This window comes from Dermacentor silvarum, chromosome 6, assembly GCF_013339745.2.
Source record: "Dermacentor silvarum isolate Dsil-2018 chromosome 6, BIME_Dsil_1.4, whole genome shotgun sequence".
In the NCBI taxonomy this organism is placed as follows: Eukaryota; Metazoa; Arthropoda; class Arachnida; order Ixodida; family Ixodidae; genus Dermacentor; species Dermacentor silvarum.
Genome location: NC_051159.1, coordinates 140,590,247 through 140,606,016, shown reverse-complemented (window position 1 = coordinate 140,606,016; position 15,770 = coordinate 140,590,247). Strand labels below are relative to the sequence as shown.

Below are 15,770 nucleotides of genomic sequence, written 5' to 3'. Positions count from 1 at the left end.
GTGTGTGTGTGTGTGTGTGTGTGTGTGTGTGTGTGTGTGTGTGTGTGTGTGTGTGTGTGTGTGTGTGTGTGTGTGTGTGTGTGTGTGTGTGTGTGTGTGTGTGTTGCCCCACGAGTTTCCGCTCTATGCATTTACGGTTCCTCCTGATGATAGTAATATTGTTTTATTCCGAAAACATATTGCTGCAAAAGCCATCAGCAAATATTAGAAGAAGAATCAGAATTCATAAGTATGTATTTTCTATGTGACTGCCCTACAGCAAGGATGATAAAGTCGCAAAAATTCAATAAAAAATTCAGTCAAATTTATGACCAGTATTTCGCGCCGCCGCTCTCTAATGATCGTAGGGAACACCGTTCATTCGGCCACAACCGACGTAAGTACAGCATGATCGTAATTTCTATGCGATCATGCTGTACTATAAGTCAAAGTTTCGTAAAGACCGGAGTGGCTTGGGCTTCTCGCTAATGTACCGGCAGCTGTGCAGACACGGAAGGGCAGAAACCAAAAGAACACCTTTGTTGCAGGATCTAAAATAATTTATTTTCTCTTTCAGCTCTATAACGCGTCAACAGATTTTTCTTTAATTTCCATGACGCACTGGCACAATGCTTCCACTATCCGTTTTCGGATTTTCGGACACGATGAGGCGTCGCCATTGTCAACGTCAGTTAAGCTGCATGGAAACGTGGGCCCCTTCCCATGATGGCGTGCGTGCTGGGAAACTTTTTCACCACCCCACCGGGTTGTTCAACTTAATGTTCTCTCGCCGAAGCCAAGTAAAGAGCGGCTCGTAGTAGTTCAGCAAAGGTTCTGCTGATATCTCCGGAGCGCCCGTTGCAATCTGTAACGCCTCACGCCATTCAATCGACGCACCGAATGACATCATGTGCCTAAAGAAAAACAAGGGAAGAGAAAACACAGTGAGCAAAGGACTTTGTTCATTTTAGGATTGATTGGTTCATGAGTTTAGGTCACCACAAGGAAACTCAGGGGCTATGAGAAGCAGCAGTAGAGGCCGCCGGATTAATTTTGACGACCTGGGGCTCTTTGACGTGTAAAACCTGAATCTAATTACACGAGAGCTTTTGCATTTTCGTGGCTGGGACACGAAGCCGTGACCTCGGGCTCAGCAGCATAGTGACGCAGCCACTGAGCTATCTACGGTTGTTTTTCTTCCCTTTAAATCCGCCGTAGGGAGTAATTTAACTAAGTGAACGCCGGCCAATATCAGCTATGCAGAAAATCTTTTTTCACTTTGTGGGCAATTTTTCGCCCACATCGTCAAACCTCGAAGGAGTCACATTGTGGAGGAAAAAGAGGAGAAATCGAGCTTACATGGTGACATTAATTTTCTGCAACAATGTTTTTTTTATTGACGGGACTAATTATAAGACGCTCCTGTTTCCCGCATTAATGAAGAACTTCCCTTTATCACGCTATCTTCCATTGCCACTTATAAGTGGCAATGTACTGTAGTCTATTGTAGACAATAGCGCATCTCAGTTTAGGAAAACGCATATTCTATGCACATATTAAATCTGCGACATCTACAAAATCAAACTGTGAGTATTATGAATGTCTGTAGTTATATGACACGCAGTACGAATTTACGGCTCTTTAGCATACTACCAATGTTAAGCTACGTGCTTCAGCACAACTTGACTATGCTGATATGCGACATACTCAACCGTGAAGTCTTTTAGGTACAATTAATACTTCTGCACATAACTACAACCATTTAAGATATTTATCGAACAGTTTCTTATTACTTCCTCGAATAAGCACTAGTTAGGGCATGATTCAAGCTGGTTAGTGAACACCTGCTAACAACACAAGCAGCTTCAGATTAAATACTTTGACGATATGTTGTAAGCATATTTATACGTAAAAATTTTCTGTGCCTATTTGCACACATGCTTTCTTTGTTACACTCCGATTAATTTTCCTTTCCTACAGTATCTTTTTTTTTTACTGCTTAGGAATTGTACAGCTTTTATTTGTGTTGTATATACGTATTACTCTGTATTCATCATCATCAATCATCATCATCATCATCATCATCATCATCATCGTCAGCCTATATTTTTACCCACTGCAGGACGAAGGCCTCTCGCTGCGATCTACAATTACCTGTCGTGCGCTAGCTGATAACTTGCGCCTGCAAATTTCCTAACTTCATCACCACACCTAGTTTTCTGCCGTCCTCGACTGCGCTTCCATTCTCTTGGTATTCATTCTGTAACTCTAATGGTCCACCGGTTATCCATCCTACGCATTACATGGCCGGCCCAGCTCCATTTTTTCTGCTTAATGTCAACTAGAATATCGGCTATCCCTGTTTGTTTTCTGATCCACACCGCTATCTTCCAGTCTCTTAACGTTAGGCCTAACGTGTTTCGTTCCATCGCTCTTTGTGCGGTCCTTGACCTGTTCTCGAGATACTTTGTTAACCTCCAAGTTCCTGCACCATATGTTAGCACCGGTAGAATGCAATGATTGTACTTTTCTTTTCAATGACAGTGGCATTCTCCCAGTCAGGATTTCGTAATGCCTGCCCTATGCACTCCAACCCAATTTTATTCTTCTGTAAATTTCCTTCTCATGATCAGGGTCCCCTGTGAGTGATTGACCTAGATAAACATACTCCTTTAGAGATTCCAGAGGCTGACTGGCGATCCTGAATTCTTGTTCCCTTGCCAGGCTATTGAACTCTGTATTACTCTTGCTTAACATATATTTTACGCATATAATATTCCGAATTGCTTTATATGTTCTAATGTTCTTACTGTGTTGTAAATGCTTTGTTGCAAATAATTCGTGAATTATTATGTTCTTAATTACTCATAGGAGGTGCCCATGACCGTTTTTCAAAACTTCAAAACCGCCTACTGTACAAATGAGAAATGAATAAAGAATGCGCATTCTAGATTTGTATGCATCACATGCCACGTAGGACATGGGAGAGTGCGTATGTTCTTTAGCGGATGTGTCCTCGTGTAGTTTACATAGCGAATCCTCGCTATTACATTGTCTACTAGAAAGACCACTCCGTAACGTTTTTAGTTGGAACTTTCTAGGTTGCTACAAACGCTGAGCCTTTGTTTGAGGTATCGATTCACGTTAAGAAGTCACACTTCGCCAGAATTTATTGCTCAGCCCTTTGCTACGGTGACTCTCACAGCCAAGGTGTAGCCCTGAACCGTAATTCCCCATAAGTAGTTTTATAGAGAGATCGTCATAGCGATTACTTACTGCATAACCTCTGGCTCAAAAATTTACAATTCTGAAGTCTGCCGAACTGCAGAGCTGCAGATTAGCAGATGGGTCCTACTCACCTTATGTTACGAACGGCTGGAGTATCACTTTCAACACAACAAAAGACCATGGGCCCTTTTTGACGTCTTTCCGCGCACATAGCCGTCAGCAGTTGGTAGTCAAGGAAGCGCGCAAAGAAATACCTGTAAAGCAGCAGACATAAGTTGCTTAGATCTGGTTCTCTCAGTAGTCGTTTCGCGCCGGTCTATACACCAGCGTTGTGCAGCGCTCGAAACTGTTAGTACGGTTCTGGTCACCACATTTCGGGTACCACCAGCTCCGCCCCGGTGCTAAGGCAATCTGCATTACCAGCTAACCAACACCAGATAAGCGGTAACAAGCCAACGTGCGTTAGCTACGGAGTAACATTTCCGTACTACTGGATGCTGCTCTGACCCACAGGAAGAATCGTTACTTCGCGGACAACACATGGGTCCACATTCCACCGCGATTCAAGCATTTGAAGACTTATCACTAACTGCGAACATCCTCACGAACCTAAATCCATAACCCGGTGTTTCAGTTTAGTTTTAATTAAAACGAGGAATAAGTAACAAATATAAAAGTGGATTAAGGATTTGGGGAAAGGGGAGCCTTTCCCCTTGTCAATGTGCATCCACTCAGCATGTGTGTACACCCACTTACTGTAGGGCCAATGAAGAATGATCCCGGCTTCAAATTAACACCCATGTGACAAATGTTCTCGATCCCTTGTGTGCCAGTGCTGTTTGTTCAAGCTGTTAAAATTCACTGGAGGCAAAGAAAAGTACGAGGGCCGCAATTAAGTGGCTGGCCTCAGCAAGAAATGAACGAACACCAACACCAATTGATTTTTTGAGGGAAGGTGTTATGTCCTTTTCTTTACTGAAAGCACATTTTTCGAAAGAATTTTTGTTTTCTGTGACGCAAAAGAAACTATTTCGCGATCTTGTTGGTGTTTTCTAGCCGCTACCTGTCTATTGCACGATGCATAACTTAGGACCTGAACACAACGTGCTGAAATGCGTGAAAAAAAAGTGCCTGCTGCATCTTCAGCGAAAACTTTTTTTTTTCAACTGCATTCTGGAACTTTCCCACTGAAGCCATGACTACAAAGCAAGGGCGTCTTTGTTCCGTGGTCTGTCACTGCATCATTTATGTAACAAACCTGAAACTATTGAGCACATTTTCTTGGATTGCCACGACTCCATGTTCTTGTGGGATGTTCTCAAACCTATTCTGCAAACATAACTGCCGATGAGCCCTTTCACGGTTAGTTTCTTGCCATGCGCAGATGCAGGGGGAGTGCCGGCTGACGCTATAACGCTTTTGTGCGAGAGCAGCGGGTGGAAAACGGGTACGGAGGTAATGAATGCCCGCGTAAATACAGGGTCTGCGAGGAAACAACTAACTGAAAGACTTACGTACACGCGCGATGCCCTAAAGGGCATGACTAAACTGCCAGAGTGGTTCAGGAGCTTGTCTGTTTAGTGTCTGTCATGGCCTCTTTAAAGGCGTTTTAAGTTAGTATAGTCTAGCCAAATGATGTATTGATATTGTTTAGCACCAAGTCTTTGTACGTGTGTACGTATTGTTGCTAGTAATGCAGTAAAGAAAAAAAAAGCCGCCATTGCTGAGTTGCAGAGCGCTGGTCTTGTAAACCAGCTGTCGTGAGTTCAATCCTCACTAGTGGCCGTCATTATTTTTTTTGCATTTACTTTTCTTTTATCTCTGAAAAGACTGAAATTTCGTAGTCTGAAACGGGAATAAGACGTTTGTTTTTCATCACAGGTACAAACCGCATGATGCAATGCTGTTCATCGTGGTCAAGTGTTCATGCGGTCGGTACATATGGAATAAATAAAATGTTACATGACATACCGCAACATCCACCGCGTACCGCACTTAGATCTAGATCCGAGCCAGTTGGTAAAGCAACATCATTGAAGGGAACCGCACGGAACAGCGCACAGACACCAGCGTTAACGTTCTCTCTCTTTCTCTCTCTTAGTGTGTGCGTGTGCGTGTGTGCGTGTGTGCGTGTGCGTGTATGTGCGTGCGTGTGTGCGTGCGTGGGCGCGCGCCATCGTGTGCGTGTTTCATGCTTTTACTCTGTTCTCTTCAAGTATGCACCACGTACGCTGTGAAGAGGCCAGCGTTCGCCTCGCCGAGTGGATCATTCCCAGCTTTTCTGTGCTTGCCAAGTGCTGTCGCGAGGGTTCGTGCTCTCGAAGCAACTGCGCGACCGACGAGAACCCTCGTGCAAACACCGTCGCCTGTAGCCACAGACTCACACTCTTCTACTGCCTATGCATTACCTATCGCATAAGCTCCTAGGACGAAACGCTCGCTAATTGGGCTGATCAAGAGTGGTCGAACAAGGAATGTCGATGGAGTCAACGATTCGACAAGGGGACTTGTCTTGGTCAGTCCGGGCAGCAACTGTTTTCCTCCTTAGCAGCGTTTTTATGTACGCGTATACCTCACTATTAGTTAGTAAGTTAGGAAATTTGCAGGCGCAAGTTGGAATCAGCTAGCGCATGACAGGGGTAATTGGAGATCACAGGAAGAGGCCTTCGTCCTGCAGTGGGCATAAGTATAGGCTGATGATGGTGATGATACTTCACTATTGCCCTATTCGACCACTGATAATCACTTCAGGCCTTCATCATCTTGTGAACTTGTCTCTTGTTTGGATCGCTACTCGATTGCTCGTATATAGTCATTTACTGGAATTCGTCCATAACAGACGCCTTCGTGCTCTCAAGTCAGCCCACTGCCGGTAACCGCAACGCGGCCGCACGGTGATGTATATGTATCCTCCTGCAAGTCGTCGTGTATTTAGCATAAATTTAAGCGCGAACAGTAAATAACCAACCATAACACCTGCTATGCGTAATTGCATAGAAAATTGACATGTAATAGCTATGTAGCCAATTTCTCAGCATGGAGTAGTCCAAAGGGCAAGTTTTGTATATTGAATTATGCTACTGTTACAATATCAGGTGAACCTGAAAACTAAACAACGTATTGGAATAGTTCGGAAAATATATTCATCCCGGTTGTAAAGTCGCAAGCATGCGGAACTGTATGGAAGTAGTTAGAACATACTTTATTCGTCTTAAACGACAGGAAGACAAAAGAGTAAAATGAACATAATGGTTCTTTCCAACGCGCGCTTGCTATTTATCTGAAATTAAAACGAAGCGCCAAGGAGGCTGCATTTCAAACACAAAGAAGCGTTCCTCCTTATTTCTTGTGCTCCCGCTTTCAATATAACTCATGGCGAACAGGAAAGACTTCTGACCTGAAGTAAGGTATGAAGTGGGACACGTGGTGTTTTCCTCCAACGTCGAAGTAGCCCCTCGCCTCCGGTGTGGGAGGCTTCACACCTTGGAACTTTTCTCTGTTTGGAGAGAAACAAAAAATCATGTATAACGGCGACCAAATACCATCGCGATATGAATTGAGAACGCAAGTCAGAGGCGAGCTCCAGCAGCTGTCCTTCGTAGGTCCGCGATATCTATATATCGCACGAACCACGTTCCTTTTCTCCGTTACGATAAATCAACATAAGGTCGTTTTCCACGAGCTTGTAGGTATATTTTGTTGACCATATAGGCGACATTCGTCTCGTTCACTGCTCTTACGAAACAATTAATTGGGTCCACTTCTTTGTCATTATCTAAATTTTATTTTTATGTTTTAGTTTATTAGTTTTTTTTTTCAGGGCGACATCATTATACAGAATTGCGGTTGCCCGTATGCCAGGTTCCAGTATCGGTCCGTCTCGAAGCAATGATATACTGATAACCTGGTCATGCCATATGTAAAAAGTGCATACCGGTAACCCCAGAGCGAAGAGGCGAGGCTCTCGGCAGGGATGTGGCCTTGAAAGACTGCGTAGCGCCATCTCTCCACGGAGAGAATCCAGGGCAAAGGTACGAGCTTGAATAGCGCCTCCCGCAGTAACCTTCCCACAGTGTCACGACGGGAGTGCATGCGTTTCTCGGACCCGTCGGTGTGCGGTTCTGCAAAGTTCGTAATTCGAAAACCATTTCCAGTTCAAGCCAACGAGGAGAAAGCGTCAGCGTCCATGATAAGCCTAAAAATAATTAAAAGAAAGCCTCTACACCAACCTTACTTGCGGAATGAGAGCGCTTTCTCCTTTCGTGGGTTGGCGACGAAAGATCGAGAAGACGAAAAAAAAATACGTTCTTGCAGTCAGAAAAGGCGTCGGGTAAAATTTGTGAGGTCCCTTAGAACAACGTTATCTGCTCGCGTAGCGCCCTGTAAATGTCTTAGCCAATCGAATTGTCGCACTGTATGCATGGATTACCGTCCCGAGCGCAGTCTTGTCGCTGCTACAGATGCGAGCTCGCTTTTGCGATGGCCAAGGACCGCATTGTGCAACAAGACAGAGAGACGTCGGTGGATATATGCAGATTTCGAGGAGATAATCGCGATGGCAGCGGTGGCTTGTTCTTGCACAGAATCCGCGCAGGATCGACTACGGAGGCACGAAGGTACTAAGGAAAAGGCCGTCTGTGGTATTCAGGTCCATGGCCTCGACTAGAATTTTTTCTTCTATATCGCCCCGATACACGGCCGTGACAAGCGCGCTGTCAGCGTTACCGTCGCATAGCGCACGTTCTCCCCTGCTCGCAGACCACGCTGGGCTGAACCCTTTGAGTGCGGAGTGGGTATCGTATCATGGCGCATGCCATACCGCTTTCGATATGCGCCCGTCCCAGCTCTTTGTCGAGCTCTGTGGTGCCTCGACACTCTCCTGATACCACATAACGAGATTTCCCGTCCCCTGCTATCGCTTATACTCTTGGCCACTGCCACCAATTCGAAGTGACACTTTTCTTTCCCGTGCAGTAGCGCACCGCCTAAGCGTACTCACTCAAAGTGTTAGTAATTTTGCCCATGAGACCGGAAAACTTTAGTCCACTGCACAACGAAAGCTTCTCCCAATGATCACGAATCACTCCTCCCCTGCGTCGGTCAATTTGCGGACTCCGCCTGCAAAATTCCAAATCTTAAACAACCTAATTCCCTGCATCCATCAGCAGTGTTTCCCTTTCTTAGGCAACCATTCTGTTGTTTTATACACAACCGATTATCTGTACCACCATATATATATCTTTACCATTGATATAAAGAAGTGGAATTGGCCAGGTCTCACGACCTGGCCAATTTCACTTCTTTATATCAACTGCAATAGCATCCATCCGATGAAATCATGGAGACCCTTGGAGCTTTTAATTAATTTGACGTGCCCACTGCAAAGTTAGTTTGACGTACTTATGACGTCGTTTCCCCGAAAGTCTTTAGACCATGAAAAAAAAAACGAATTGTGAACGCTGGTTTCTGAAATTATGTTTTGGTAGCAATGCCTTCAAAAGTGTGTTTAAATTGTCTTTATTTATGAATTCGTCTTTTGAATATGAACAGAAAATATCCAGGTGGAGCTAGGTTTGGCGGTAATACTGAGGGTGCACTCATTCAAGGCTTTCGCAACATATATGACTTTCGCAATCTTCGAAACGGGAACATTGTCCTGCAAAGCGAAAACACTTGCTCGAAACTTCCCTTGTCTTAACATCAGGTACCTGCTATGGGAGTGTCCTGGATACTTTGACGAACGTCCCGGGGTCATGTGGCCAGCTTAAAGTCATACAAAGTTTAATAACACTATATATTCATTTGTATTCATCATCATAATCATCATCATTACGTGAGGTATAGCACAAAAGGGGCATGTAAGACGACAAAGAAGATGAAGACACGATGTCTGTCGTCTTGCGTGCACTGTTTGCGCTATACCTCACGTAACGCAATACAAAGTAGCCCCGTCAGTCTGTTCTTTTGATCATCATCATGATTAGCACTACCTTTAGGTGCACAACCATTGGTCCTTTAATTGGGTCACATATGTTTGTTAACACCAATAATTGTTATAACGTCTTTTTTCATTCGAAAGGCATTGCTGCTTTAGCACTTGTGGTCGACCTTTCAGATGTTGCTTTTTTTGGGCACTTAGAAATTTTTTTGTCACAATAACATCGATTGTTGCTAATCTATTCAAGGACTAATCTAATGCAAGCTGATGAAAGGGGAGTCGGGTGAAGCCGAAGTGGTGTCCCGCAAAATCAATGTTTAAAAAAGAAAAAAAAAGAACGGCTGAAGCAAAGCAGATTACTGTAAAAATAATAATAATAATTAAAGAAAATTTTCCATCGTGGCAGTATGTATGGCACATGGGTAGCAGGCGTTTAACGGAACATGCTGCTTGCGTAGCCCATACTTGATGCTTAACTCCTACGAACAAAAAAGTTGGGTAATTAAACTAGAGCACTAGGAGCAAGCAATTAAATTATAAGACGGTAGGGAGGTTGACTGGAATAGACGTCTGTTGGCAGACATGTATACGCCAAGGGAAAGGATTACAGAAGTAAAATGAGGAAGTGCAGTCGAATCGACTGCGACTAGACAGTGCAGCGTTTACACGCGGCCAGAAAAAGAACGCTCGCTTTCATGGCGCCAGCCGTTTTACTGCAACGACAGTAACACGCCGAACTTACCGCCGCCCGCCGAGCCGGCACCTCCGCAGGCCGCAGCAGCATGGCCAAAGGCTTCCCCAATGGCTTCGTGGAGGGCCGCTAAAGGCGCCGTTCTGAACAATGACCGCTGGTGTCGGTACGCCAGGAAATACTGTACGTGACCCATTTCGTGGAAAGCGGTCTCTTCGTCTGCCTTCGAGCCAACCAGGCAGGCCTTGATCCTTCGTTTACCAGGCAAAAAGCAAAGACAGACAATGGGAAGATAAGGCTCAGCGAGGTGAGTTAGGTTGTGACCGCAACGGAAAGTGAATGAGGCGAAGAAGCGTGCTGCGTCGCGTTAGTGTAGTATGTAAAGACGCGAGAAAGTCGAAAGTGAATTGGACGTGCCTTCGTATTTCTATACATTGCATTCGACGAGACACCGATATTATGTAGACTCGCACGTTGAATTAACGGGCCCCGTAAGTTCAGAAACTGTTGGAAGCCGGTAGCAGCTGTTGCGAAGCATACCCCACGAATATTTTTTTTCGTGTATGAATTCGTGCTGATGGCACACTACTTTTTCCCCTTGTGTGTCCCCCACTGCATCTCTGATGTCTTTTGCCGCGTCCAAGTTGCCTACGCAGTGATACTTTTACAGGTCGCTTCAAAGATGGACTGCATAGAGTTGTGTGCAAGTTGGGAGGCCGATTTCGAGATTCCCTTCTCTGAATAGACGAGCGTGGTGGTGTTTTCCCCATCTTCTTCCGGGCCTTGATGACATCTCTTCAAAATAAGAACGTTTTTACTTGTACTACTTTTCTTAGCCTGACGGTTCTTTTCAGTATAAAATACAAAGATTAAGGAATAGAGGAACCTACAGTTTATTGAGGCGGACAGTGTATAGGCCTATTTCACCTGTCGTATAATCTGCAAAACGACGTCCTTAGGCAGTCTCGTTAAATGAAGCTAGTTGTAAACGAGTGAACCTACATGCAGCTCTCAAACCACAAAAGCAATGAAAGAGTTCTAATGGAATGCTAGCAGCCATTCAAGCAAGCAGAAACATGTACGTCCAGAAAGATTACACGAATGAAAAATCTCGCACCGGAAGTCACTGCCATCGCCAAAGTCATACGCCGTCGCGTGACAGTCCATGGCGGTGCTGTTGCCAGGCCGTTCGAACACGGAGTTCTTCCAGAACAGAGGCGGCATCGGTGGGAAACCAAGCTCCTCGTAGTGGGCCTCGGCCCTTCTCATGCAATCGGAGGGCAAGACACGCCTCTCTGGCTGCGCATGCTCGCTGGGGCTCCTCCGAAGGTCGGCCGGCACTACGAAGTCAGCCAAGTTTCTCCAGTTCTCGCCGAAAGGATTGCCTGGAAGGAAAAGCGGGTCACCGCCCATCACGGCCTGTCACGTAGCAGCTGGCGATCACACCCATCCATGCTTCCACAGGGTGTGTCGAAGGGGAGGAAGATCAAATTACATTTATCGGTATCACAGGAAGTAAAGCCCCAGTCCGGGCCTCTTTGATCGGCTCGGGCCCCCCAGCCCTGCACACTCTTGATGTGCTGCACCACAAGCGGCCACCATACCTTTTCAGACTTTCGTGGAAGAGTGTTCAACTCCTGCCAATTGCCGGAACGCTTCTTTGGAAGTAATACTGAAGTATTATGTTTTGAAAGTGGAAGACGCGGGGCACTCCCACAAGGTGTGTTTATTGAAGGTATAGGCTCCGCGGTCTTTACGCGTTGGAGAGCCTGGATCCCCGCTAATACAATATGTGAAGTGGGATGTCATTAATGTGTGTGTTTTAGTGCTTTTCGTACGATTGAGGCTGTCTCCCTTAAATGCGTGTAGGATGGCGTGTGGCGAAGTGTTGGTGCGGCCCTGCGAGCCTTTAAAATCTGCACCTTTGCCTTTTCTTTACATCACCTGCTCCGTGGAAGTTACAGTCCCCAAAAATAGCCGCTGTGAAAGAAATCTCAATCAATTTACGCCAGTTCTACCGCTTCCTCAAGCTCAGCAGCTACAAGAGAAAAATCTCCCAGAGCGAAATATGTTTTGTTTGAAACAGAGAAGTGAATTACTCTTTGGATTATCGATTACAGTGGTTCATGCATTGTGCAAAGGGGACAAAGTCGGTAACTAATCGCGACCACAAAGAGCGCGGTAACACGACATCGGTAATGAGCTCAGGTCGCAACACCACTTACAGAGCCGCTTAGTTCCGTAAGAATATAATCTTATGTTACTACAGCTGTTCTGTGCAAGTGCCAAAACTCCTTTGCGATGCGTTTATGCACACACTATGTCACTATGTGCGTAAGTGCAACTTATGATGCTATTATAATTTAGTAAATTCCGGAATGATGTACACGTTCACATGCAGTTCACAAATGCAAAAGCAATAACGAGCACGTGAAATAACCAATCTTTATTTTAGAGTGCTCTACGCGGTCTTTCCTGCAGAGTGACGAAAAGTGCATAGTCAAGTTTCAGTGATATGTCAAACGCACCCGATGAATATAGCGTATATTATATATATATATATATATATATATATATATATATATATATATATATATATATATATATACTTCAGCACCCGCATAGTATTTGGAAAGCTTGGTATGAAAACGGCTTCATATACGGCGCGTTTCTTATAGAGTCGATCTGCGCGTCACCGTGAGACTACCATCGTCACGTTCGGGTTAGCGGTAACAGCTTATTTATTGTTCAAGAAACACCACGGAAGCATAAGTCGACGATATGGGGGCGGTTACCATCAGCTCGAAATTCAGCGTGCTAACTGTTAAATTTTAACAACCCACGCTTGTTAAAATTAAGTTACGGCTTTTAATGTACCGAAACTGCAGAGATGGTTACGAGGGAAGCCATAGTGGTGGGCTCCGAAATAAGTTTGACGGACTGCGTTTTCTTAACATGCACCCACGTTAGTGCACACGAGCGTTTTCGCATCCCAACCCCATCGCAATCCGGCTGCCACGATCGGGAATTGAACCCGCGACCGTGTGCTCAGCAACACAACGGCATAGCCACTGAGTCACCGTGGCAGGTGTCAACACTTGCTTAATAAGCAAACAAAGAAGAGGAAGGGGAAGGCGGAGGAGGGAGAGCACTTTTATTTTCCTATGATGTGAAAGTGCCTCTGACAGCCTGTTGCTTGCTAGAAATGTCGACTAACTGTTTTTTGGTTAGCGACTGTGCCGTAATTACTGGTATACGTTGAACGTTAATACGGTGGAGAAGCTGCATTTACCCAGGAGGTGTACTGGGATTGGCCCGTTTGGTTGAAGCTCCTTCCCGTAGCGTCGTAGTAGTGCACCGCGCACGTAAGCATGCAGCTCCAAGTAGAGCGGCTGCACTTGCTCCCAGAGGCGGACACTCTCTTGCTCCACGTCCAGGCCTTCGTTCCAACTCTCGGCGTAGTGGCGGTAGCCTGCGCGACAGTTCTTTCAAAACAACCCACTTCACTGTCTCGAAACACGAAGTTGACATAAGTTTCGACGTTAATGGTGTAAAAGCGTGCCCTTTATGGCATAAAACATCGTGCTTTCACATTCCCCACCGGAGGTATCGGGCATTGTCTGGGGACGCTATGCAACCACTGCTTGTGGAATCTTTACCTTTCAGATAGAAGCGGAAAGGCCGCCTGGTCCCTGACGTAAGGGGCGACGGAGCCACGGAAGAAGAGTGGCGTTTTATGGTCATTACGCCATTCGTTGCGCGGCTACATATGACCTTAATGCCGTATGTCGAACTCGAGGCAGGGCGACTGCGTCGGCTCTCATGTCCTTTATTCCGCAGAACTGGCGACACAAGCTTCTTTAGTATTACACGTGTTGCCTGGACATTGAAGTAATTTCACTATTTGCGTGCTATGCAGAACTATTGGCTGCGGTGTCATCTTGGATGGCATCCGGTGTGAGGGCCCTAACAATATTGCAAAATAGACTATATACACTGACACGTGTACTTGTTTATCCTTCTTCGGTGACCACCTTTCACCGGCTAACAAATGTTAAGCGTTATCACTCAGCGCAGGACGCACCTGCATGTATCGGATTTTTCTCGAATGTTATCGATGGTTCTATCCGCTGTCTGTTGTCACCGAACCCTGTGTAATCTGATTGTATGCGCGACGCGAATTGTGTAGTACTTCTTGGAAGACACGCGGGTGCCAGCGATAACTCTGTATTGTTTGACCCGATACTGTGTTAATTGTTTGATCCGTGTTGTTTTAACACGAAACTGTGCTAATTAAATGTCTGCAAAAACAACGCTAAAAGGAGGTGTTGGGGTTTTCTGTGCTGTTATCCGCAAACATGACCACGATGTTACTGCCAAGCATTCGCTGCTGCACCAAATATTCTCTTTTGCGTTTTTTCGAACAATCTTAGTCACGTAATGTGCGAACCGTACTTACCATTACTAACAGCTGCATCATTCAACATGGACACCAAAGCAGCGAAGTAAACCTGAGAAGCATTCTGCCACTTTGCCCACTGAAGCCACCGGGACTTCAACAGAGTCGGATCAGTTGTTCCAGCCATGTAGCGCTCCAAATCATTGTAGTTCTCTTTGGCAGAATAAGAGATCATGGCTGTGCGCAGTTCGGAGACTTTCCTGCAATATGAAGGTAATTTGATTATCGCCGTTCTTGCTTTCAAGTCAAATGTTTATGTTTTGCAAGTAACCAAATACTGACCATTGCGCTTGCCCAGGACCACCTAAATATTGTATCCAAAACTTACACCTCAATCCTCAATGAAACACCAAAGTCAAGCCTGTCCAAACATGTCATCATGCTTCACAGATATAAAGACGGAACAACGGGATCAAGGAACTTGCATTTGATCACTCGTGGCACCAGTTTAAGTGAGAAACTCGCATTAGAAACAAAGTACATCGGGACTTTCATAAACGGTGCTTTGTTCACGCAGAGATTATTGTGCGCTTAGGGCACAACCCGAAAGCTATTAATACTTTTGTGCATGTTCCACGGATGACGCAGTTCGTTTAATTGATGAAAATTACACTCCTCACTGTGACTTCAGGAAGAGCTGAAGAAGGGTTAAACGAACCAGTTAGTGCTGTGCAGTTAACTTACTGCACGCCGGAAAGGCACAACACAAGCGTACGGGTTGCACACCCGACGAGCGCTGTGTATGAGATGGCAGAATTAAAGCAGCGGCCAATGTCCTGCAACTAACCTATAAACGTTGTGCTAGGGCTCTTTTGAAGCACACTTTTGTAGTGTGCGGAGCGGAAGGCTATAGAGAAACAGAAGCACTCAAGACCGCTGCTTAGAAAACACCATGCAGAAGAGCCCAAAGAGAGGGAAAGAATTCACAATGTAACCGGTGGCTTAACCCCGGTTGAATATCTGGATAGAATAGAGTATTTCCGCAGTCTCTTTTAGTCGCGTCTTTCCAATGCTTCATTTTGATTGTCTACAAGTAACAAAAATAACAGCACAATTATCTTACTTTGCCTTCTGGGGGTCCTGCACAACGACCCCAGATTTCATCATGCTGATGAGCTCCATAGAGGACGCAGGACACACCCCCGCGTAACCCCTGAAAGCCTTGGCCCATTTCTTCCAAGACGACATCCAAACATTGTAAAGTGGCTGGAAGTTGTCGCGTTGTGTCCTGGTTTCCGACGTCATGTTTGCAGCGAAATTCCAGTCTACCTTCTGGAGCTGGTTTGTCATCAGCCTGTACTCATCCTCGAAGGTGGCAAGTTTCTCTTCCGCTGGACATGTTGGTCCTGCACGAAGAATCGGCTATATTGTGCGTCTGTACTCAAAACGTTCGCTACATAGGTTCTTGTGCTACATTCAAGATGTTCACTACGCATGTTTCCAAATTAGACTTGACAAAAGAGTTAGCTTTATCC

At 45.4% G+C, this 15,770-nt stretch overlaps 1 protein-coding gene across 1 annotated transcript; it reads right to left on the bottom strand.

Moving 5' to 3' along the window:
* Positions 1-523: 523 nt before the first annotated feature.
* Positions 524-14,480, bottom strand: LOC119456923 (angiotensin-converting enzyme). Its single transcript, XM_049669141.1, has 8 exons — positions 14,296-14,480; positions 13,129-13,308; positions 10,954-11,221; positions 9,888-10,087; positions 7,142-7,340; positions 6,605-6,703; positions 3,339-3,461; positions 524-893 (listed from the first exon to the last, which is right to left on the bottom strand). The coding sequence occupies exons 1-8, from the start codon at positions 14,468-14,470 to the stop codon at positions 731-733; spliced, it is 1,407 nt and encodes a 468-aa protein (XP_049525098.1). The 5' UTR covers positions 14,471-14,480; the 3' UTR covers positions 524-730.
* Between the last annotated feature and the right edge of the window lie 1,290 nt (positions 14,481-15,770).

Bases quoted from the DNA above. Each gene is read 5' to 3' on its own strand.
- LOC119456923 (XM_049669141.1), bottom strand. From the start codon at position 14,470: ATGATCTCTTATTCTGCCAAAGAGAACTACAATGATTTGGAGCGCTAC. The intron at 13,309-14,295 runs GTAAGTACGGTT...ACTGTCGCGCAG, and splicing joins TGATGCAGCTGTTAGTAATG to GCTACCGCCACTACGCCGAG. The intron at 11,222-13,128 runs GTAAATGCAGCT...TTTTCCTTCCAG, and splicing joins AATCCCAGTACACCTCCTGG to GCAATCCTTTCGGCGAGAAC.